Source organism: Acinonyx jubatus, chromosome D4 (assembly GCF_027475565.1).
Source record: "Acinonyx jubatus isolate Ajub_Pintada_27869175 chromosome D4, VMU_Ajub_asm_v1.0, whole genome shotgun sequence".
NCBI classification, from domain to species: Eukaryota; Metazoa; Chordata; class Mammalia; order Carnivora; family Felidae; genus Acinonyx; species Acinonyx jubatus.
This window is the reverse complement of record NC_069391.1, coordinates 52,117,703-52,143,095: the sequence shown is the minus strand read 5'-3', so window position 1 is coordinate 52,143,095 and position 25,393 is coordinate 52,117,703. Positions and strand designations below refer to the sequence as shown.

The window sequence follows — 25,393 nt, the reverse complement described above, 5'->3', positions numbered from 1 at the left end:
TTTTTAAAATATTGGCCAATAACCAAATCACATTGCTGTAGAGGAAAACAGTTTATTTCTATAAGCCTAACTCTTGTTTTTTTTTAGTGTTTTTTCAAGCAAAATGAGCATTTCTCACTACATAGTTTTGGATCCTTCAACCTTTTGATTTTTCCCTAAACCAAGAACTGTTTTCATAAGAAGCAGATGATAAAAACTGAGTAACAAAAAGCATCATTTAAATAAAATCTATATTATATCAATCCTATCAATAAAGCAAGATAGAAACTAAACCTAGTGTTCTTCTAGTGTAAAAATCATCTATGATTTTCTCAAAATGTCAATTCTAGGCTCTGAAAGGAGAAACAGACTATATTAAGTTTAAGATTTTGTCAAAATCTGTATTAAATTAATAAAAATTAATTATAACTTAAGTATCATAAATGTCAATTCTAGGCTCTGAAAGGAGAAACAGACTATATTAAGTTTAAGATTTTGTCAAAATCTGTATTAAATTAATAAAAATTAATTATAACTTAAGTATCATAATAAATGACAGAATTCTTTTTTATTTTTGACAGAATTCTTTAAGTGTAACATTTCACTCCCAAATAAGAGACTTTATAAATTTCAGTACACAGTTTTGCCGAATTTTCCTCTCATACTTAATTTCTCTTGTAATTTTGTATTGTTAAAACCTGGGCCCCCATACAAAAAGAAACATGAAGTATATTTCAAAGCACATTTTCAATGTGTGCCTTAGAGATATGCTAAAATGGAGAAAAATTAACACCTAAATACTAATTTCCAGGAAAACAAAGAATAGGTACTGGTCAAGGCAAAACATTAGGACCATATCACAGAACATCCAGCAGGTTCTATATTTATTGTCATCAAAATGCTATAGTGAACTGGGTTAAGAGGGCAAATAATCAGTCATTCACATATCTGTCTGGACAGGAAGATACTGTGCTCCAAATGTCTTAGGTAAAAATATACACATAGAACTGAAATACAGCGTTGATGGTATTACAGTAAAGATGGTACTAGATTGGGGCATACCACCTCAGGTTTTGAATAAAGAGTGCTTAGCCAAGCTAATACTTCTGTTCAAAAATGTGCAAGCGTTTTGTTCCTTTCTGTAGAGTAAGAGCTATCCCAAATGGATATTAATAATCATGTTGTAGAAATGACTGTAGAAAGATGTGGTACCATATGTATCTCCAGGCCAGGATAAGCAGGGATTGTGAAACTGGTTCCGTGCTTTATTTTTCCTGGCCCCTTCCTCCTGGACCTCATGCCCCCTCATGTCCCCTGACCACCCAGCACTTAACTTTCCACTCACCCCACTGAAATGGCCCCATCCTGAGGCAAATGAGATAATGCTTGTGAAGGTCTTTTATAAACTGAAAACGTAATATATAATTATTCCTATTATCATCATCATCTTGTCTTCTGAGGGCCAAATTCTCTGTGCCTTCCAAGTTGACATCTCACTAAACTAAGTAATGATTCAGTGCTAACCAAAGCAGTCACGGGAGCCGACAGGTATTCCACCTTCTGTCTCTCTCTACTTCCTGCCATCATACCTCTCTGCTCTCCTGCCCTTGCTAACACCTGGAGGTACCACATAGGAGAACGACAGGAATGTGTGTGTTTTTATGCCAGGTTAAAGCAAGGGGGAGATGTGAGGCTCCCCACTCATCACATACCAAGCTGGCAGCCAAGGGCTTGGACACAGCACAGGGCAATTCAGGGAATAAACGAGCCTGGCAGAGCCAAAAACAATTTTTTTTTTGAAGGGGTCAATTCTCCTGATATTATCCCCATAAGAAATTTCAAAAATCACTTCAGATTCTACCTTCTCCAACTGTGATCTCCTTTGGCAGGAGGGAGTACTTCTTCATCGTCCAGTGTAGTCTTTTTGGATCCTGGGGTCTCCCAACATGCTGTTTTCAACATTTACCCTTCAAGGGTCGTAGGAAGACAGATGGCCATAAAAACATTTCAGAGGCAAAGTACACAATGCAAAACGACTCATACTGCAAAAAATGACGAAAAAAATGCAGGGAGGTTGGGGGCGGGGGTGGGAAGTGGAGGCTGCAGGCCTCTAGGAAAAGTCTAAAAAGGCCCTTACCAGACTGGAAGTGCCACTGACACAAAGAAGGAGCTCAAGCTAGAAGAACAGGTGTTGTGAAAGCCACATCTATAACAATGTCTGTGTGTTTTGGAATGTGAGGGTTTTCTAGTTATAAAAGCAGGGAGTTTACAGAGGTTACAGTTCTTTTGACTCGGATGAAGAAGCAACAAATAGGGTACACAGACAACCCCCCAAAAATCACCAAATGCACCAATTCAGTGCCAGCTAAAGCTCTATAAACCCAGATGAAATGTAATCTCAGATTTTCATATACCCATCACCCACCTCAAAGAGCCCTTCCTTTTAGTAGGGCTACAGTCAGACTTGTTGGAGAAGCAGGAAGCTCATGTTGTAGGGAGAGAGCACTGCATTTGAAAAGATGCAAACAAAGCAACACTAGGCAACAGGCCACTTTTTCCTTTTTAATATCCGCCACTGAGGCCCCATGCCAGCGTGCTGGGACACACTGCCTTCCCTCCGGTTCCCTGACAAGCCTGCCAAAAGGACCAGTTTCATCAGAAGAGGGTGCGCATGCCCAGGCCTGCAAGGGGCAGGAAAGAGACCAGGTTTGCAAGGGTTCTCCCTCAAGCCCTCCTAGAGCTGCCCAGACACGAGCGAGCTTCATCGTCCTCCCCCTACCTGAAGGATGTACCCCCGGACGTAGTCCCGCAGAGTCCAGCCCAGGCCGTGCAAGATGTGCAACACCTCCTCCTGCTTCAGGACACTGAAGAGACGGTCTAGAAGGATCTTTAGCCGCACAGGCACCGCTTGTGTCCCGTAGAGCATCAGGCTGCTGATGTCGAACACCACGTTGGACTGCACAATCTCCACCTGGGTGGGGTGGTATAGGTGCTGCGTGCTGAGCTTATCCAAGGCTGTGGTGGTCCCACCAAAGTTCCGGAAAGGGAAAGGACAGAGACAAAGAAAGTAGAAACAAGTCACTGGAAGTTATCAGGGCTCCATTTCTACAGATGGATCATAACCACAGATGTTGAAGCAAAATTTTGCAATGTAAATAGTTCTCTCCCCACCCCCTTCCTATTTTGCTTTTTTTTTTCTTTTTTTGATGGTTTATAAATTGCAGACGACAGCAAATGTGAAACACATTTGACTTTTAGAAAGAGAGCCACTGAGAATGTTTCTAAATGACTGTGGCTGGCTCTAAAAACCTAATTAATTTGCTAATTGAACTATGGCTCAGCCCAAGTTACCATGGTGTCCTCCACCCCTCACCAAAGACAGACCAACAAACAATTCCCAACTCCTGCCATAAGAGCAGGCTCAACGGATACCAGTTTTCTGAATAAGATCAGAAATACCTGAACGGTTTAAAGAGGAACAGGAACACGTTCTTGAGACTACAGGGGTAAAAGGCCTAATTTGAGGGAATAAGGAAAGTGTGACATCTGTGTAGAGGGCTAGTAATTTAACTCAAACGAAATTAGCGTGCAAGGATTATCCCAAGAAGTAGTTCTTTCAACTCTCCCTCTTGCTATTCACCTGTTAGACAGTTTAATGTTCCCTGGCATGTTCACAAAAAAAAAAATACAAATTGTAACTTAGTCCCTTTTTATTAACAGTTATGATAAGGGTTTAGAATCAGATGAAAAAGGGGAGGCGTGGGAAATGAGAAAAATCGAAGTTGAAGAATTTCTGTGTATTTCAGGAGCATTATGTCAGTACAGAAAACAGGATGACCATTCTTGCAGTAAACACTTGAGGCCTTCTTCTCTTCATATGTAGGAAGTTACATCTAGATCTAAAAGCCAAGATAAGGTCATACCTTCCAGTCCCCATCCTTATCTGAGTTCCTGGGAACGCTACCGCAGATAATGTAATTACATTTTCCTCAGTTTCTCTAATGTGAACAATTAAGATAACATTGTCTCATCTACAAGGCTCAAAGAGACACTGCAAAGATTGAGATAATGAAGGAGAGGTGCTTTGAACTGGTTAAGAGAACACAAAAGCCTTAGATCAACTGTCAGAATTATACACATATGACCTTCCAGAGATTAGAAAAGATAAACATGTGAGCCTGAAAGATGGTCATCTAAACTCGTAAGTCAGGGAAATGGATACCAGACAACAACCAGGCTCAAATCATAACTACATCTGAGAGTGCCCAAGGTTTCTCCAAGTTCTAAACCAATGCCTGGCCTTTCTCTACCACTCTTCCACCACCTGACCTCCTCACAGTATAGGTAACTGTATATGTGCACACTGAGCTACTCCTGTTTTAATATGCCAGTATTTCTGCATATTAATGCAGGTATTTAAAAGTACATGCACACACACACATTTTTTTTTTTAAGTATTTCAAATGTATTTTTTCCAGGGTTCCTCCTCCACTCTCGTTTCCTCCTGACTTATGGTCACCAGAGAGTTCATGTACTCTTGATAAATTGCTTTCTTACATCCACAGTGTAAAGGCCCTTATCATTTACCCGCTGGCTTCATTCAACACATTTACTCCCAGGAATACTTTGTCAAAGAGTTCGGGTTTCCTCATACTTCATTTCTTGAAGCTGATTTGTCTGATCTTTCCTATTCTAGTGGTTAAGTCAACTTTGAATAAATAGCTTTAAAAATTAATTTAACGTTTGGGAAAGATAAGGGATTCACAAGCCTAGGGATTGAAGTCTTCTCTCACTCCACAGGGCATTTAGACTGCAAAAATGCAGGAATGAGGTATTATTATCCCTGTTCTTCTTCAAATACAGCTTTTCTACTCAGCCTTCTGATGAGTAAGCTGCTCTGCTTAAAGAATCCAGTGGCCAGGTCAGGGAAAATCTGCTCCTCTCCCCATTTCCCTTCATCAACCCTCCTGGCCTGCATCAAACACTTCTTCACCAAATACACTGCTATGACCACAAATATGAAACCAAGCGGGCTCAGTAGAGGGAAAGTAAGATGACACTAAATCTTGATTTTTGTACCTATGTTTGGTACCTATAGTCATGCATTAAGTACATGCAGGTGTGTGTACTATGTGTGCAAGGGCTGGGTGGAAAGTTGTTACTCTCTCCCTCCTACTCTTCAAAAAAGGGTCGGCAGTTTAAGAAGTTGAAAAGGACTAAACTGTTGAGAAGTTGTTCAAAGAACTGAAAGAGCACAACTGGAAACATAAGGCAAAAACATTTCCCTAAAAATGCTTTTGAAAACATCAGAAAGTGAGAATAATATGATAAGGACATTACCTGATTCTTCTTCATAAATACGCCATATGTCAAAAAGTAAGAATACTACTATAAGCCACATAAATATGTGGTCAACAACATTTTCTGTAAAAGTCCAGACAGTAAATATTTTAGGTTTCTGGGGCATATGTTCTGTTTCACAAGTACTCACCTCTGCTGTTAAAGAGGAAGAGCAGACAAGCCTTAAATTAATGGCGTGCGGTGTTCTAATAAAACTTTATTTACACAAACATATGGAGCATGAAAGGGTGGGCCAGGTATTTAAAGAAAGTCAACAGTAGATAAGAGGAAAAACCTGAGAGTGTGATTTAAGCAGAAATTACCTAGGAGATGAGCCACAGATGAAGGCTTGAAAAATATTAAACTACCCAGCTTTCAGATGTCAACTACAAACTTCAGCTTAAACAGATCATCAAAGATTATTTATTATCTGTCAAATTTCTTGAATGTATCAAAATTTTCTGCTTTTGGATCATACCAAGTCACCAAGTTGTCAACCACTTTTGGGGATGTCTCCTAGGTGGGCAATGGGCAAGTGACAATTTTTTAAGTGTCATAATAACAATAAACTAAGAACTGGATGTCTGCCCAATGTCATGATCTTCCTGAATCTGACTGTGGAGAACTCAAGTCTGAGTCTTGGTGGGTTTAGGAACATGAGGTGGGCCAATGGGGATGAATGGGAGGTAAGGCAAGAACTTATTCATGAGAATAAGTGAAAAAAGTCACCTACCTTGATACTTGAAGCATCTAACCATCTTAAATTATCCTGTACCAATGGTATTTCCCAAATTCCATTTCAAATGAAATCTTTTTTTTCATATTTATTTATTTTTGAGAGACAGAGAGGCAGTGAATGGGGGGAGGGGCAGAGAGAGAGGCGGGGGGGGGGGCGGGGGGGGAGGTGGTAGACAGAATCTGAAGTAGGCTCCAAGCTCAGAGCCGTCAGCACAGAGCCTGACACGGGGCTCAAACCCACAAACCACCAGATCATGACCTGAGCCAAAGTCAGATGCTTAACTGGTTGAGCCACCCAGGAACCCCTGAAATGAAATCTTAACAAAAACTGGATATAAAGATATATAAAACGAAAGCTACCCTTGGTGAAGCTGGAGTGCATGTGGATTAGAGAGCTTCCAATCATTTGTTCCTCTCTTCTTCCCTTCAACTTGTTTAAACATTTCAGTGGAACCCCTAGGGTTCCTGGAAGCACAGTTTTTAAAAAAGCACTTTTCTATACAATAAGATGTTATCAAATGCTTTGTCTGCTTTGCATCTACTCCCTTTCATTCTGGTACCAGAAACTGGATTTCCCTTTGGGGAGCCACTCTTCTCCTACACTCAAGTACCAATCATTCCATCGACTAGAATGTTCCTTAAGCCAGGCCAGGAAAACCAGGACATCCCAGGCCCCTGGCCACAGCAACTGGTTTAAGAATGGGCAAGTGACCTAAGTCTGAAAGGTGAGATTGAATGTAGGATTTTACTTTGAACTCCTGGTAAGTCTTCCCTTTCCTAGATATTTGTAGCTAATACATATGCTTGAGAATGAGAATCATATAGAAGACAGTCTGCAAGATGGTCTGAGAAAGACCTACCACTGATAATACTGTTTGATATAGAAGATATGGATATGGCAGTGCTGAGGCTGGCACTATCCCCTGAAGTTTTCTGCCACATGAGCCAAAAAAAAAAAAAAAAAAAAAAAAAAAACCACCTCTCTCCACACACTCCCCTTATATGTCTGCTTGAAGTAGGATTCCATAATTTGTATCAAAAAATATTCCACTTTTGGGGGTACTTTTCCAGCTGGATACCATGTAATTTCAAAGCAGCTATCAATGGTTCAACTAGTTCCAGCCCAAATTTCTCCAATTCACAATTCCAATTGTAATTCACAATTTCTCCAATGACTGGAATAAAGGTATCCTTAACAATTTCATATCTTATACAAATTTACAAAGGGTAATGGACACCATCAGCATTATTAAATAAATTGTATGTGGGGGTGGGGGGCTAAGGGAAATGACCATGTAAGTACTAAGTAAATGTCAGGCATTCTAGGGGGTTACAATGATCTACTTTAATCCTTTAAAAAATAAAAAATCACACAGTATTACTATTATTGGCTATTCAGAGATCACAGGCTCAATGAGGTTAAGTAACTGAACTAAGGTCACGTAGTTATTTCTCCCAAGAAAATTCTGTTTCCACCACATGTTCAGATAAACAGCCAATAAGTCTGGAAACCTGCAAATCTTCATCATGTTGGAAGTCCCTAACTCGCAGCAATCTGGGCTTCTTGCCCATCACTCTGCTGAAGCAAGCATTTCAAAGGTCACCAACACCTGCCTTACTATGAAATCCAATAGCTTTTTTCCTTCATTATTCTCCATGATCTCTTCACAGCAGCTGACCTTATTGATCACCACTCCTCCTATATTGCTCTTCTCCTTCATTCATGCATACATTCATTTATTCACCAGCACTTAATAACTTATCACCAAGGTAGGTGCTGCATGCAGATGCAAAAGTAATTTATGTTGTGGCCTCCACCTTCAAAAGGAGACAGATGCAATCAGTATAAATGCCAGAAAAGAGATTTGATAAAGTACTGTAGGATACAGAAGAGAGGGCAACTCTGCCAGGAAGGCATTGTCTTATATGACAACTAAGAATTCAGCAAGTGAGAGAGGAGGAGAGCAATCTAGGTAGATGCTAAGGCAGGCGTTCTCAAACATTTTGTGCATCAGAAATCACCTCAAGGGCTTATGACAACACAGATTGCTGGACCACTGCCTCCAGAGTTTCTGATTGGGTCTGCGGTGGGGCCCAAGAATTTACATTTCTAATAAGTCTCTACAGGAGGCTGATGTTGCTGGCCAGGGACCACACTTTGAGAACCACTGATATGTGTCAGAGAATAGACTACCCAAAGAATGTGTAATACTTGAGGCAAAATAATTAGAGATAAGTACAAAAGAATCAGATGGGCGATCTATGGAGCCTTCGTACTAAAGGCCAAAGCTATGGAAAGTGTATGATATAATTTTATTTCTTGTTAACAGGACATAGAAATTACTAAATATTTTATAACATTAGAATGATTTATAATTTTAGATACAAAATTTTGACAAGGGCCTCGAAGTTTAACTAAAACAATAGTTGTCAGCTTGAGGGATATGGCGCATGGTCAGCAGTAACTAAACAGCCACTGAGAAAGGTGCTGAGCAAACAGCCACAGAGCCACAACCCCCCTCTGAGGAAGAGTCGAGAGAGAGAGATGGTCAGGGTTAGTTTGAAAACGGATGACTCTGACATATACCATTACACATGCCACACCAAAAATCACAGACAGAGTTGGGTGAAGGGATGGGCTAGAGTCAAGTGTATAGAGTAGAACATGTTTGCAATACTCCACTGGGAGATGCCTTAACTTGGTGGACTTCAAACTATGATGGGCCTACACATGAGGTTAAGGCCTTCCGAGAAATATGCAGACATGGGGACTCAATTTCCAGACCCTGTAATCCTCTATTTAGTCTTTCCTAAAATTGATCCACCTGAGAACAGGCCTGTATGCACATACAGATTAGCCATTCACATTTCTCCTTTAAAAAAACCGTACCCTTGGGGCGCCTGGGTGGTGCAGTCGGTTAAGCGTCCGACTTCAGCCAGGTCACGATCTCGCGGTCCGTGAGTTCGAGCCCCGCGTCAGGCTCTGGGCTGATGGCTCAGAGCCTGGAGCCTGTTTCCGATTCTGTGTCTCCCTCTCTCTCTGCCCCTTCCCCGTTCATGCTCTGTCTCTCTCTGTCCCAAAAATAAATAAACGTTGAAAAAAAAATTAAAAAAAAAAAAAAAAACCGTACCCTTCCTTCTTTACAAAATAATGGTGTATCCTCTGACTGGCCTTATACGGCCGTGCTGACTCAGTGTGGAAAACTCTCCTGGGTGCTGAAATAAATAAGGCTTTGTGAAAGCCTCCTTTAATGATTAATAAAAGCACCAAGAACCTGGAAGGGGTGCTTTTCTCCTGATTATACCCATATGGGTAAAGGGTAGCTAGAACTTGATACGTGGGTCTATGTTGGAATATTCAGAATTCAGAAAGAATGTAAAATGGGACAGGAGTAATGCACTCACCTCTAGCATTCCTACCTATTTGAATAATGAATCACTCTTTAGAAAATATCCTGTAAGAGCAAAGCCAAAGTGTCCAATACTGAAAATGGCTTTTGCCTCCCAACATATTAAAAGTTAAACCATTCTTCTCAATTAATCCTGACACTCATCCCTAAAAGTAGCAATCATCACCTGGAAGAAAAGGCTCTGAGTATATGAATAATTGTAAATTCAGTAAATTCAGTTTGAATATTTCCTAGACCTACAAAATTTGTAAGACACACTAGATAAAACATGAGATTTGAAATTTTGCATGATTTCTTTCAGAAACTATGCTGATCACTTAATAAGGTATTATTTAATCAAATAATATCAAAATATTTCAGTTATGGTTATTCATCATTTTCACCTTATTTTTTTTATAAAATTTTGAATATTTTGCACATCCTATTAATAAAAGTAAAATTAACATAAATTATGATCTAAATGCTAAAGCACTTACTTTTTAGCAGTACGTAACTTCTTTCATAAATACACAAAAAGTTTGGCCATGAGATCTAGGCAAATTAATAAATTTTTTTATAATACATGACTCTTAACCTAATTTGTTCTTAGAATCCAACACTATATTGTGATACACACATGGAACCCCATTATCAAAGTAAGACCATGACTTTTTATTCATGACTTCTAATATATTTTTCACTTCATAAAAACCTTAGGTTTATATTATATTACATCATAACTAATTAATAAGAAATCCACAATAAAGTGAATAATTTTATTAGCTCCACATTTTATTCTAGACTGTTTTAGTAATCTACTCTATGAAATCCAGTCTACAACATATTGATTTTTTAATAATTTTCTCAAAATGCATATTAATATATTCACTTTATTTGAATTGAAATGTGAGTTCAATTTTTTCCAATGAAAATTAAATTAGATTTGGCAGCATGATTTGACCATGAGCACTGGTGAAAATTTTCAGTCAAGATAACTAAATCTGCAATGACAGAAGTATCTCTTTTCAAAAAAAAAAAAAAGCATATTGCAGAAACTATTTGAACTAATACAGTATTTTTATTTCCTCAATCTTTTCTGTGTATACTAGAATAAATAATATGCCTCTAAATGAAAGACTAATAGCTAAATTTATAAATAGGCATTAATAGGTTTAAAATTTCCAGAAACTGAATTGGTAAATAACTATGACAACATTTAGGTAATAAGGTATGTGATTTTCATTTCTTTCCTTTTAACAGAACTAATTGATCATTGTGTAGTTTTGGGCATGTAATTTGAAATGACTTCTAAGAACTGAATGATGATGGAATAAAGTTGCTAATCCCACCTATTAATGTGAGCAAGTATCTCAGTAGTAGTATCTGCAGAACGGAGGAATGATAGTGCACCTTTTTCTCTTTCTTACACGAAGTATTATTCATTTCCTGATATATGAACTAATCTGGGAAGAAAAAAATTATAGCCCCATCCGTTTTATTTCTAACAAAAATCCATTTTATGCTTAATAAATTATAAAAATTTGTAATATATACATTGTTTTGGATTTTATCATCTTGATCAAATTAAACAATAAAATTTCTATTTACATTGTTTTCTTAATTCTTGTGGCTGGCATGTATAAGTTGAATGATATAAGACTTATCAGCGAACATATGATTGCATTTATAGTAAGGTAATTTGGGGACAGTGAACTGGAAACAAGAGTTAAGGAGATAAAAAAATAATAATGACTTAAAACAATGATTTAAAATTCCCAGTGTTAAAAAAAAAGATCGTTGTCCTCCCAATAAGGGACAGTTTCTTAAGGACAGATTCCAAAGGTTCAAATCTGAGCTCTGTTACCTATTTGCTGTATGACCTTGGCAAGTTACTTAGTATATGAAAATGTTAGGATGGCTCTTCATTTTCAAAACTCTTTTTACTGGCAAGCAAGCCAGAAGCTTGAAGACCACTACCTTAACTCAAGGAAGCAAGGAATGAAGAACACAGAACCAAGACCAAGCTAAAAAGTGTGGGGAAGAAAACAGATGCTTACAGAGATGATGAGACACAGATACAGGATGACTAAGATTTTCTAGTTTGGGGTGTAGAAGGGAAATCAATAGAGATGTCCGGGAAGCATCAGGATTCTAGAGGAGCTGCCTCTGCAGCTGCCTAAGATGAGCTGCCTCTAGGAATCCAACCACTCTTACTCTACGCATGTGAATCCTAACCTACCCAAGCTCCATGTCCTCAACTGTAAACATGTACTTGACCCTTAGTGCTGTGAAAAGTAGAACTAAGGAAACTAGGCATGAAACAAACCTTTGTGTTACTGTTGTTATTTTCTGATTAGATATGTCAAAAGTACTCATTGAAAAAACGCTGTAAACGAAAGACAACAATAAAACAATCATCTATAATCCCATCATCCAAAAACTGCTAATGTCCACATGTTGATATAGTTACATCTACTTTTTCCATATAGTTGAGGTCCACACCATGGATACAAATTTCTATCTTGCTGGTGGTTTTTTTCTAACTGAACATTATATATAGCAAAAACATTCAAAATTATCTCAAGCTACTTAGTACACATAACTTTTTTCACCACAGTTTCTCCTGGATCAATTCCTCCTCTCTGGCCTAATTTCTACCACTTTAGCACAGACTTTTAGACTCTCACACCTCCATTACTGCAAGTAACCCCTGATGGTCTGGTCTATCTCTGTTCTCTCTGGCCTAAATACAACCTAAATACAACCCACAAGTCGCTCTTTTCTACCTTACTCCCCCTTTACACAAAGTCCTTAACCTGGGTCAGAAAACCTTGGCCAGATCAATTTACTATCCATCCTAGTGACTGACACAGGCCTCTGTTCCAACCACAATGAGCTATACACTACCTTTCAAACATTCCTAGCACTTTAGCATTTGGTCACTCAATGAATATTTCTAGGCACTATGCTAAGTTTTAGAGATTTAGTGGAGAACAAAACAGGTATGATTCAAGCCACCTTGAAGTTAATAGGCTACTGAGGAAAATAGACATCTTAAACATACTCATTAATGCACAGAATTACAAACTGGGTATGCAACATGAGAACATAATTTAAATGGGTAACAAATTAATTGGCTCTTCTAGGCAAAGCCAATTCTGCTAGCACATGAGAAAGAGTAGCAGAATAATACAGGATGAGGCTGGAGACACAAGCAAGGTTCCATCTGCTAAACTACATTAAAAAATTTTTTTTTTGTTTTCAATGCTGTTCCTTAACTGCCTTTCCTCCCTCTTATTTACCTTTCTGACTAAATTTTTCTTTTAGCTTCAAGTTCCATTTTCTTTTTCCATGAGCTCTGGAGAAGTCCCTTCATCTAAGAGCCAACTGTCTCAATAATGATGTATGCCAAACATGTACATCCCAACCATATGGTGCCCATTTACTGGGTCACTTATGTGCCCATTTTATCACAAGAGCCTGATGTTAAGCAGCAACCATATCTGACACATAATCCACTCAAGGGTGTCCAGCCCTCATATTGTTGAATGGATAAACACAGTTAAGTGAATATAATATAGAAAAAGACCATTAGTGTATTTGCACTGAAAAGCTAAATGCATGATTCTACTGTGCCACCAAATTCTTAATTTCACCCATGTCCCTCTCCTTTTATCTTTATACTCCTCTAGAGAACAGTGGAGGTAGGTAATTGTGGCAGTTTAGGGAGTGAGGTGGGCTGCTAGCTGAACAGAAACTGACCAAGCCTTGCATAATCTATTCCCTTTCCTACTACTTGAGAATTATTTGGGGGCATCCAATGGATTTCTAGGTAAGAGCAAGATGAAATCCAGTATTGTTAAAATAAGCTTGATGACATGGTGCGTAGACTAGAACATAATGTACAGACATTATGAAAATCATAGGACAGATCACTAGATCTGTGATCAATGTGCTAGATTTATGGCCTCATAGCTATAGGAAAAGGTATATATAGCTGGTCCAGACTTTGGACAGAGGTCAGAGAAGAGTCACACATTAAGACTGTAAGAACAGCATCTACAAAGAAAAGGTTATTTTTCTTTTATAAAAGGTCTACAGAAAAAAAGCCAGTAGATAAATGAATCTCTTTTTAGTATGTGGAATTTTATCTGGTAAAAGAAAAGGGCTTAACTGTACAATATAGATACTAGTTAGAAAAAGAAAATTCATACAAGAGTTTCTTAAACTGTGAATTAGATAACTGAGCGAACGTAATTTACCCGGATTTCCTTAAAGTGGCAAAAACCGAAGCTTAAACTAGTAATTTTCTAGCTATAAAACAAAGGAGAAATTGAGGTCTGGATATCAAACTTTTAATAAACACTTTGACAGGATTAGACCCCAAAAGGACACTTAAGTCTGGATGAAGAAAACTCATTTCTGTTAAAAACAGAATCAACATAAGGAAACAGCCAGAATTTTTATGGTTCATTAATGTAAATGTATAAAGCAAATGCAAATTAAGTATAAAACATAATGCAAAATATGTAATAAATACGAATATACACTTTTAACAATATTGCTAACTTAAAGAACAAAGTAATGTTCTTTACAAAATTCTGTTTTCAAAAGTATAAAATAGTGCTGGGGGTGGGTGGGTGAAGAGTGGTTATAAAAGAACTTGCATTTATCAAATGAAAGGTGAATAACTATTTTTTATTTCAATTTTTTAATAACAGGAATTACTCCCCAAACCTTCAAATAAATTAAAATAAATGTAAACCTGTAATTCTACAGACTTCACTTCTAATATTTTCTGTGAAGGTCACAGAAATAAGAACATATTCAGATAGTTTTTTTTCTTAATGTAGGAGTATAAAAGTGCTTTTCACTGATCCTAGAAAACTGGCTCTCAGTGATAGTTTATAGTTCTTAGTTTTCCACAACTTTTTTAAACCTAACTTTCTTTAAAAGCCAGATTCAAGTGAGTTAGGTGGTTTTCCCAGGAATATGTTCGAATATTTCAGGCCCTGATGTCCAGTGGACTCCATGTAACAGCTGTTCAGACATGGCAGTGTGAAGCTCAGAGCCATTCAATCAGGAGTGAGCCAAGTGAGGCAACTTTTCAAAGCCACCTACTTTGCAGAGGAAAACAATGAAAAATTTGTATGAAAACGGCCTAAAAGGAAATCTTTTATATCACTAATTTCCAGTCTTGCCCTGGATATTTTTAAAATTTTAAATACTAATTTGAAGCAATTTTACAAGAAAGAAAGAAAAAGTAAAGAAACTCATTCTTTCATTTTGGGAGAAAGGCCAAGTGAGCCTTAAACTGGAAAGCTAATTGTTTTGAGAACCCCATGTCTCTTGCCTCAATTCCCCCTCGCATTCTAAATTATAACAGCATCAAGTGGTCAGCTTTTAGGAGCTCCAGGTCAAAGAGCATGATTTTAATTTCTAATAGATTAACATTTAACATGTGTTTTTTAAGGGATTGTTTTATGGAATTCATTCCACAATTACTGTAAGAGTTCAGAAATAAAGTTGTTAGGGACAGGATTTTCTAAGAGCAATTTCTGGGGTCAGATTTTAAAGTTTTGATCACTGGGAATATTGTTCCCTTTCCTACTTCAAATACCCAAATACTCTGAATTTATGAGGGTGGGTGGCTCTTCATTCTTGCTAATATCACCAATAATTTCCAATTATATCATACTTTATAATATGCACGCTATACCCAATATAATGATATGTCATTTCAATGTAGCTAGCCCATGAACTTCTACAGGTTTAATGGGATTTTGCGTATTTAGAATTTCATCATAAAGGGACCCTTTGGAATCATTATAACATCAATCCTTTCCCATTATAAGACTCAGCTCTCTAACTAGGCGAGAGAGCATCAGGGCGCAAGGCAAAGGCTTAGCCTACTCATAGATCGTGAGCCAGACCCTAATAAAAGCCATAGCACTTGGGGAAAACATTAATAAATGGCAATGATGACATATTAAAAACTTTTTAGTGAATCAGAGAATCGATCATGAAGGCAGACAATGACTGTTATTAAAAGAATTCCTTATGACTTGAAGTAATATTTAGATCTGCAATTTTATTCACTACTTTTGGGGAAAAGAACCATATAATTGGGGAAAATTTAAGTACAAAATAACTCATGTTCCATTTAAGTCACAACTTTCTAACTGTAACTGTCAAGGTTGAATTAATTAGGATACTTAATACCGAGGAGAAGGCTTGCTTCGAGAATTTTTTTTAAAAAAAGAAGAAAAGGAATGATATATAGCTGAAAGAGTTGATCCCCAAGCCTGGTGATAAAAGCTGTCAGCCCTTATGTGTGAAGGGTTTATTTTTTTCCTTGAACAAACAGTGTGTCAGTGTTTTTAGGTAAAATAAAACAAAAACCTACAGAGCCTCCATAAACTCCAATTACATTACTATACCTTATCATGCCTTATGTGAATGGCTCTTGATTTTTTCTTGTCCCTTCCTACATGAGGGATAAGTATATGAATACTCTTCTAGTTCATTACGAATGTGATTCTAATCTGTAGCAAGGAAAGGGGGACAAGAGTAGTACCAATGAGGTCCCACCATCCTATGGATTTTAATCATCCCTAGTTGACATTTAGCTTTCAGAATATGTGGATATGCACACACAAACACCTACAATTATTCCAGGGCAAAATTTGAGCTCCACTTGAGATTATGTAGTAATATTTCAAACTGATTGGCATTTCCCCCCTGTGGCCTTATGCATAATAAAGTCTTCACAACAGACTTTGGAAATCATTAAAGTCTGACTGAGGCACACATAAAAGTAGACTGTCAACGCTTGGTTGTGCAGGAGCTCACTCTCTTGGCTAGTAGATTAAATAATTCCTTGGTTTTATTTCTTCTCCTTCTTCCTTACATGGCCCACTTTTGGAGGCATGTCTTTCCTCATTTACAGCAACTTCATTACAAGTGGTTAAGGAGAAAAGAGAAAATTTAATCTACAAACTTGACAGTAAAACTAGGAAGAGATTTGGTAATTGAATCTACTTGCTGCAACCAGGTTGGGGGATTGTTTCTACTCTTGCTGTTCTATCTGAACTCTGGTCAACAAGGCTAGCTGAAAGCAGACTACACAAACCTTGCTTTATTTAATTTACAGAAAAATGAATTAAATGTACACGGACTACAAAACGTATCTTGTTTTAAAAGTAACTATTGAAATGTATTACTTGAAAAACATGATATCAAGTCGTTTTATTATACAAAAAATGTACTCTTCTGCAAGAGAGTAATTACCCTACTCCCAATTTATTAGCTTTAAATACTTAATTTTCTTAACGTAATATATATGTATATAAGAATTTCATTAAGGAAACATTATAAATGCAAAGCATATTTATTTTTTATACAACATATGCTTTAAACTCTATCACATACAGTGAAGAACTATTTCAAAACCGAGAGAGAAAAATAATACAAAAAGCCAGCATCTGGTAGGAAATACCTGAAAGAAAGAAATGATTATAGTTTTTTTTTTTTTTAATAAACATCACCTTTGTGTCACAAGTATTTTTCCTTCCCTCTCCCAGTAAGTCAGCCTGAAATCTCATCCCAAATCTATAATCAATCTTTATCTTTTTCTTTTTATTCCCCCAACATAATCCCTTAAAACTCTGGGCTATCACACACACTTTTGACACTCCTATGTGTTTTCTTCTGGATTGCTGGATTTGCTTAATGCATATATCAAGTATCAAGCTGCTTTGCATCTGTGACTGGAGGGATAAAAGACCCTATATAAAGATTTGTTCATAAAAAAGGGGTTAAGAAGGCAGTCTTAGGAAAAATCTAAACTAACCGTTAAATGCATGAACAGAAAATGTTAAGGGCTAGAGCAATCCTTGCTGATTTTTCCACTAACATGATCAATGTATGATTAAGCAGACCAGGAAACTTAAAGTTGCCATCCCAGCCAAAAGTTACTGGTCAGCTGTTTGACATGTAGGAGCTATCAACAAGCTAAATATCTTTCAGAGTTTGAGCCATCGGCGAAATGAAACTATTTTATATCACCACCAATATTTAATGAGCCCAAACTCTCAGAAAAGAAGTCAGGTCTCTTGAAAAGATGTGAACAAAGAAAGAGGGGAGACATTGATCAGCTCTTTGAATTCTGGTTACCAATTTGGTAATAACAATGGCCCTAACTTCTACATAGAAGAAAAGTTCTATTAATTAGTACTAAAAGGCACAATCATAAAAATGAATCCAAATTTTAAAACGTAGCAACTTTTCCTTTAGATTTTTTTACTGTATTTAAAAACCAGTACTAGAAAACACTTGCCAACTTCATTTAGTCTCTGACTGAGGCACACATATGTGATCTCCTAATTTACAGCTTGCATGTACAGATGTTCACACTTAGTAAAAGGGCTTCTTAATAGCTTTTTTTAATTAAAAGTGTGTTGATAATAGGTGTTTTAAACATATCCAAACAACACAGCTGAACTGACAAATGCCTGTCTTCATGCCTCACATTGTGGCAAGATTTTATAAGAGAGAAAAGATTATGATTCAGTCACATGTACATAGGATAAATGTTACCCCAAAAACTTCCAAATGAAATCTTTCATTAATTTTTCTCTCTATGATCTGTTTCCAAGTAGAAAATGTTAGATTGCTTCTAGGTTTATGTAGCCAAAAGCAGAACCGCACAGCCGTTGCTTGCTGCCTGCAGTTTTTTTCCTTTGCAAAACTTTGAACCCCATCCAGCTTTGACACACTGCCTCTTCAGTTAATAACTATCAAGTTTCCCCTTGTCTCCTGTCTACTTTTCTTTGAGGCAATTGCGCACTCAGCACCCCGAGATAATAACACACATCTATAAGATAAAAGCAATGGCATTAATGTAATTGTCTGCCTCTCTCTCTTTAGCCTAATCTTTTTTTTCCTTCAGTTTTGACTGCCTGTGTGACACCTGTTTTTGTCTCCTCTGATCCTACGACAGGTTTTCCGCTGACAAGGTTTTTGCCTGACAGAGATTCTGCAGACAAGAACATAATAAAATATGAAGAACTGCTTGTCAGAGTTTCTGCCAATGCTCACATGAAATAAAGAAAAAAAAAGTCTTTTTTTTTTTTTTATAAGGGGCCCTGTGATGGTCGCTTTTGGCCTGTCAGAGAAAAGACCTCCCTGGCCAATTTCTCCAAGCCAAACAGGTGTTTTCTTTTATGCTAGAAGTTGATTTGTTTTTTAATTTTTACTGATAGTGGAAAACATGGACAACCAAAGAGAGGAGGGGAGAATTTCCATCCATCAGATTTTTGCAGGCAAAGGAGTATTGAAGAACTACTAAATAAAACTGGAAGATATTTCACTCAAAACCGTACCTTCTGAATAAGACCAAAATGCCAACATCTGTTAATGATCAAACAAATTGAACTTCTCTAAAATTTACTTCCTGGCTAGTCAGGCTGCTAAAACCTCCTACCTACCTTTCACTTGTTTGGTTGTTTAAAGACAGAAGAAAACAGCAAAAGGCGAGAACAGAAAGGCTGGAAAAGAGAAATGCAGAATCTAAAGGCAAGCTGTCTGCAGTTGTGCTTACCACTTAGCATGGAAGAGGCTGCTGGAAAAGAAATGGCAATTAGGAGTCAGAGACTCTTAGATACACTTAGGAGTTTCCGCAAACCTTTGTTCCTGTGCTCCCATGTGGGCAATGCCGCAGTGGGTATCAGCACAGAGATGAAGAAGTGCCCTCCTTGAGCTCCCAAGCTAGTAGAGGGATCAGTATTACACAGAAACGACCCTCTGGTCTCCGTGAAGTGTGCTGAGCTCATTCAGAAGGGAACACTTAATTGCTCCTGGGGGCAAGGGGGATCCCTCTTCCCCGAGGAAAAGAGCAGAGGAAAGACTGGACATGATCAATAGTGCAGCAAGTGTGAAAGCTCGAAGGACTGGGAAAGAGCTGACAGTGATGAGTGAAGGGAGGACAAGAGCCTCAGGTTTCGGTTTTTAGGATTCTCACACCAATTCTAACTACTCTACCAGTAAACCACTCTAACCTAAGCTTCAGGCCTCCAAATACATGATCTCATACTGAGGGCCTAGAACAGCTATGTCTAATAGAAATAGAATTCAAGTCCGGTACTTTAATTTTTTAGTCTCTTTTAAAAGGTAAAAAACAAACAATGAAACTAATTTTTAAGAATATATTTTATTTAACCCAGTATCTCAAAAGTATTACCAATATGTATGGACAATTATTACTGTAGTATTTTACATTTTTTTTAAGATGACATTTCCAAAATCCAGTGTATACGTTATATTTACAACATGTCTCAATTTGGACTAGCTGCATGTCAAGTGCTCACATCCATAAGAGTGGCTTCTTGATTGGACAGCCAGGTCTAGAGTTACCTTTGCATTCCTTGGCAAATTGAATTTAAGGCCCAACAACACTGTCCTTTCATTTAGATGGGTTTGAGCTTGCATTTGTACTGTCACCTGCCTGACCATACAAGCTGGCTGAGAGGCCTAAGAGGCCAAAATTAGGATCTCCCTGAACTCCAGGGAGAGCGAGACCTTACTACCGGGCCCCTTAACAGACACTGCTTATGACTCTACCCAGTTGTGACAGTAACACCTTAAAATACTTTCTATACAGGGCTTTGGCTACACGCTCACTAACTAGTAACAGATAAATGCAAGAAGCTTTTGAAGAATTACAAACACCTACCACCCTCCTAGAAGGCAAAACTGGTAAGGAATGGGATGCATAAGCAACATTTTATGCCTCCCAGAATACAAGTCAGAATTCCTCAGAATTACTTTATTTACCTCATCCACTCTTCAATAAAGGGTAGGGGGAGGGCCCATGCTTAGAAAAAGTCATCACTATGACACAGCAGAAAGAAGGATGGTTGAGAATATCAACATGATATTGCTGAGGCATACTGGGTCCTTATGCCCCAAGGAAATCTCCTCGTATACCTGAACAGAGCATCCTGAGTAAAATGAGAGGAGTTGAGTGTTTCATTTATAACTCCTTCAATTTGTGTTCTGCTTAACCTGGTGGACTCCAGTTAATTAAGATGTTCCTATAAACAATTAAGCTTCCTGTAGGATCGTTAGCAAGATATAAAAATTTATGATGTAATAAAGTACAATAAAATGATAAAGTGGTTAGCCCATCAGAGCACTTCACATGCAAGATAGGTGTGAAAATGGGCAAAAGTAGCTTGAAATCTGCCTAAAATTAATCTACTTCTGGTTTTGGACTTTGAACAGATAAATACTCTTACAATTCATTTTAACTGGTCTACACTTCTCAAAATGTGACCTCTGGGAAAAAGTGTTTCTGATTTCTGTTCAAATAAGGGCTCAAATGACACGTTAGGGGAAATGGAAGGAATGGAACTGTACTGGATTTACTGGGGAAAACAACTTCACCTAGGGAACACTTGGCCCTACAGCCAAAAGAACTGGTAACCTAAACTTTGCCACTGGGCACTGAAGAAAACCTTCCCTAGAAGGGGAAAGAAGCTCACACCACCTGCACCTTAAAAGTGAGGCTCTGGACATTATCACTGGTATTAAGTCTACTCTTCCCTTTAATCTTCCTCCAAACCTTGCTGTGATATTTAAGTATATTTCTGTTATTATTTACATTTACAGATAAAAGAACTGAGGCTTACTAACTAGGGACGGAAATGAGATTTGACCACCATCTGGCAAAGCCAACTTTTAACCACTAAACGATATTAAAACATGTCTGTCACACCCTCAGAAGTTGAAGTTGTACTTCTAGAAGAGTTCAGAAATAACAATAACCAACACTATTAAGTAGATTATCTCATTTAATCTTAGGAAGAACCCTACAAACTAGGTGCTATCATTATCCACGTTTCACAGACGAGAAAATAGAGATTACGTAACTTGGCCAAAGTTCTGCTGATAGTAGGTGGTAAGAGCAGCACAGGAACTTAAACAGAACTGCACTCTTCCCTACTTTTCTATCATGCCTCCCATTTATGATTCTGAAACTTCTTCATATCCTGGGGCTCCAGCCCTGTATGTTTCAATCTCAAGATCCTCCCTAGAAACTCCTTAGCAGCGGACTGGCACTGCATACTTTAGAGGCCAGAATTTACCAGACTCATCTTATGTTCCATCTGAGTAAGAAGAATCTAGGAAAACAAAAACAAACAAAAAAAAAAAACATGGGGAGCTAACAGGCAGAGAGCCCAGGACTTTGAGGGGGAGGCACTGTTTGTGCTGTGATTAAAAACGAAAAATTTTAGGGAGTTCAAAGCACCATCCCAAAGGTAGGCAGACTAAGAAACAAATCAAAATAAGCAGCTCAGGGACACAATAAGAATATAGTTAATGCCATCAATCAGGCACCCAACCTTTGCATTTGTGAGGATGGCCTCCCTTTAAAGCTTATCAGCTATGATCAGGGAGTAAAGGAGAAAAGCAGAAGAGGGCACGGTGCCCTCAGGTCAAGCAAAGAAGGCTCCTGTGCCAGGCAGGAAAATGGCCTTGTTTTTGCTCTTTAAAATAAAAATAACCAGAGAGATGATCAACGACTTTGTCCATGGAGAGATCGGGGACCCAACTGCCTTACCAGAGCTAGGAGGCACCAAAAACCCGGTTTCTCTAACTAGAAAAGAATTTTGCAGCTAGGCAAGCCAGGTTTCAGTATCCTAATCTGGAAGAACTAAGTCTACTTAGATTCTTTTAAACAGATACTACATTAGTTCCCACCTTTTCCAAAGCAGCGTACCAGAAGAAGAGGAATATGGTGTTCCTACCCACGTTGTTTCTAGGTAAAGCCCTGGAAGCACGAACACCTACATCTTCCCAAAGGATCAAGTTCTCACTTGCAAAGCTTGTCTTTACTTCCCTGTGCTAAGGACTCAAGCTAGTACCTTTCTTACACTTTTCATCAAATCCTAAACAAAACAGCCTCCTGCAACAAGTCTCTCCCAAAGCAAAATTCACTCTTATTGGGACAATCTCTAGGTCAATTAAAGGGAGGTTCAGAGCTTTCTTGTAGGTTAATATCTGGGAGGATTACCTTTCCCTTTGTCAGACGGGACTCAGTTTTAATTACCCTCCTCGCTCAATCATGAAAAATGTACGAATTATCATACAGAAACTGCTGAGTTATTTGGAATGAGCATGATGTCACAGAAATGTCATGCTTTATTACTTATGATAAAAGACATCTATTTGGGGTGTGAAGGGGAGAAAACTAGGGAAGAAAGGAGGAAGAAGGAAAAGTTACTACTACATTAATTATACTGGGCTTTGGACTCAAGTCAGGAAGAATATTACAGAGTTACCAGTTGGGAATAAATGACTTCCACAGATGTTTAGACAATTCATAAGAGCATAGACTGGGACAAATAATAAAGACATGTGACTTTTCATGGAATAAAATGAAAACTACTGCTTTTGATCCACTCCGCTTAAATCCTTGTAAAGTACCAGGGCGCCAACAAATTTGAGGAATTTGTAAACAGAATGCTGAGATCTCGTGGTGCTAAATGTAAGACTGACATAATGAAAAGGTTTCTGATTACAGAATGTTCAGAACCAATGGCCTTGATTTAAGATTTAAATACGCAAATTAAGCCTCACTAAAATGTTTTTAGATGTATGCTTGCCAGTTTTAGCAAATAAAAATACAGGACCACTGAGCTAAATTTGCAGATATAGGCTTATCCTAAAAAAACAAAACAAAACAAAAAACTATTCATTGTTTACCTGAAATTCAAATTTAATGGGAGGTCTTATATTTCTATTCGGGGCAGGGTTTCTATAAAAATCCCTGTTCTGATAAGATATATCAAGTAAAAGCTGAGAATTCAAATTCAATGATGATGAGAAAAAAAAAAGAAAAATTACTTCCAGTGAATTACAAAAGAGGTTTGAAATTAATGGATTATATGAATATTAAGTCTTACAGTACATTAAACCATAAAACTGGTTACTATAGGACACTAAATTAACTTTATACTGCTATCTCCTGTGGCACAGAACTGAGGAGCTGAAGGACACCTGATACAGTACTTTATCTATGATAGATTCTTACTAAATATCTCTTCATTGATGATCCAGACGATGCAGGCCTAGCCTGCTCGTTTTACATTTTAAAAAAATCTGAATAGTTTGGATATGAGCAGGAAGGCAGCTGGCTTGATGACCAAGTAATTAAAGTAATAACACAGGACTATCTTCTCCTTGAAAGAACTGCAAGTAGTAAAGAGAAATCACATTTATAGAACATAATAAAAGAAAGGTCTCAAGAATTCTGGTGCAACAAGCGTTCTCACAGGCAGACCTTAGCCAAAGGAAATAACACTAGTGTTAATTCAGATCACTTGGAAGTGAATGAAAATTCTATCATTCATGCAGCTTGTTGGAATGGTGCATGCTTTTGGTTTAAATCAGAATATTCTATAAAGGAAATAATTTGTACCGAGAAAGCTGCTGTGGGGTTCATTAAGCTGTGTAATATATTTTTTATTCATCAAGCCTCATCTCCTTGCCAAATGCTTACGAGACACACTAAGAGACAGTGGATTTTTTTTAAGGTAGTTTTAACAAATGGGCTTTGTTGGAAGTAAAAATTACTGATCTAGTAAAGGAAAAAATTCTAAATACATTACCTTTCTAAAATCTGCCCACCTCTTTTCTCAAATACACAAATCAAATACAACCCAACATAAAAGAAAAAAAAAATTTCCAGTTGTCTTGGATTATCACTAGATATTTACTAAAATCATTTAGAACATAGTTTACTATTTTTTTTATTTGTACTACTATATCTTAATGGTTTAGAAATGAAATCTTCATCTAGAATACAGGCATTAAAACTCATTTGCAAATAATAAATAACAGAAGTGACTTAGTACTATAGTTCTCAACCCCTATACCGTGTCTCCAGTTGTTGTTTTTTTTTTTTTTTTTTTTTACAAAGGCAACAAAGTCCTATTAGTAACACTTCTCGTTAGAAGGAAGCACTATCCCTACCACCCTCCCCATACAACTTACCCAGTACTGGGTATGTACTAGTGATACTTGCTAATTTCCAAGACTATATAAAATCTTTGGCTGAAGCTTTAATTCTGTGAATGGTTGAATTACTACTCTAGTATGGTGGGAAAGGGTCAAAATGCAACAAACTAAATTTCTACCAATATAAACATTTATGTCACCAGTAAAGAAGCCCATTGCTGCTCTTACTTATCCTGGTATCTTATTTTGGCACGTTTGAACCAAGGAAAATTAAAACTTGTAGGAAATTTTATTTTAATTTTTTTCAAAACTCACTCTATATCTTAGGCAAATGAAGGAAACACACAGAAAAGATAATGCAAATAGAGGTAGGAAAAAATAGTTGTTAAATGAATTAGCTGGCAGTATGCTGGAGTCCTTTATCCAAGAACTCTGAACGGAAATTCACAAACTTAGGAACTCTGGGTTATTACACATTATAGGTATGGAGATCGTATACCAAAAAAAGCTTGTTTTGAAATAAAGTTAAATTCAATAAAGCCCTGCTTTCTACTATCTAAGTGAAAGAGCTGAAACTCATTAATGGGGAGAAAGAACAGGAAATCCTTTATTAATTCAGTGGGAAATACCTATTGGTAGTCAAGGAACTGTTTAGGGTTTTTTCCTCTCTGACTCAAAGGTGCTAAAGATTTCAAGGAAGTAATCTGTAGAAAGCACACAGCCCAGTGCATAATTTCAAAACCCAGGTGTTATAGTATGATGAATTAATCACTCACTCCCTTTAATTTTTAAAACATCTTTCTCAAGATTACTGTAAAGGAGCTAATGTCAACAATTGAAGCAGGTTAGAGAATAAATGTGTAAGGCTATGGAAGAGTGTGTGTGTGTGTGTGTGCACATGCGTATGTGTGATATAATGGCCCATG

At 37.5% G+C, this 25,393-nt stretch overlaps 1 protein-coding gene across 26 annotated transcripts in view; it reads right to left on the bottom strand.

Annotated features, from left to right (window-relative positions):
• BNC2 (basonuclin 2) overlaps positions 1-25,393 on the bottom strand; it is a 436,381-nt gene that overhangs the window by 131,652 nt on the left and 279,336 nt on the right. For all 26 annotated transcript variants that reach the window (XM_027047204.2, XM_027047207.2, XM_053205067.1 and 23 more), the window contains one exon: positions 2,759-2,994. In XM_027047204.2, the coding sequence (XP_026903005.1) occupies positions 2,759-2,994 (236 nt within the window). The remainder of the gene's footprint in view (positions 1-2,758; positions 2,995-25,393) is intronic.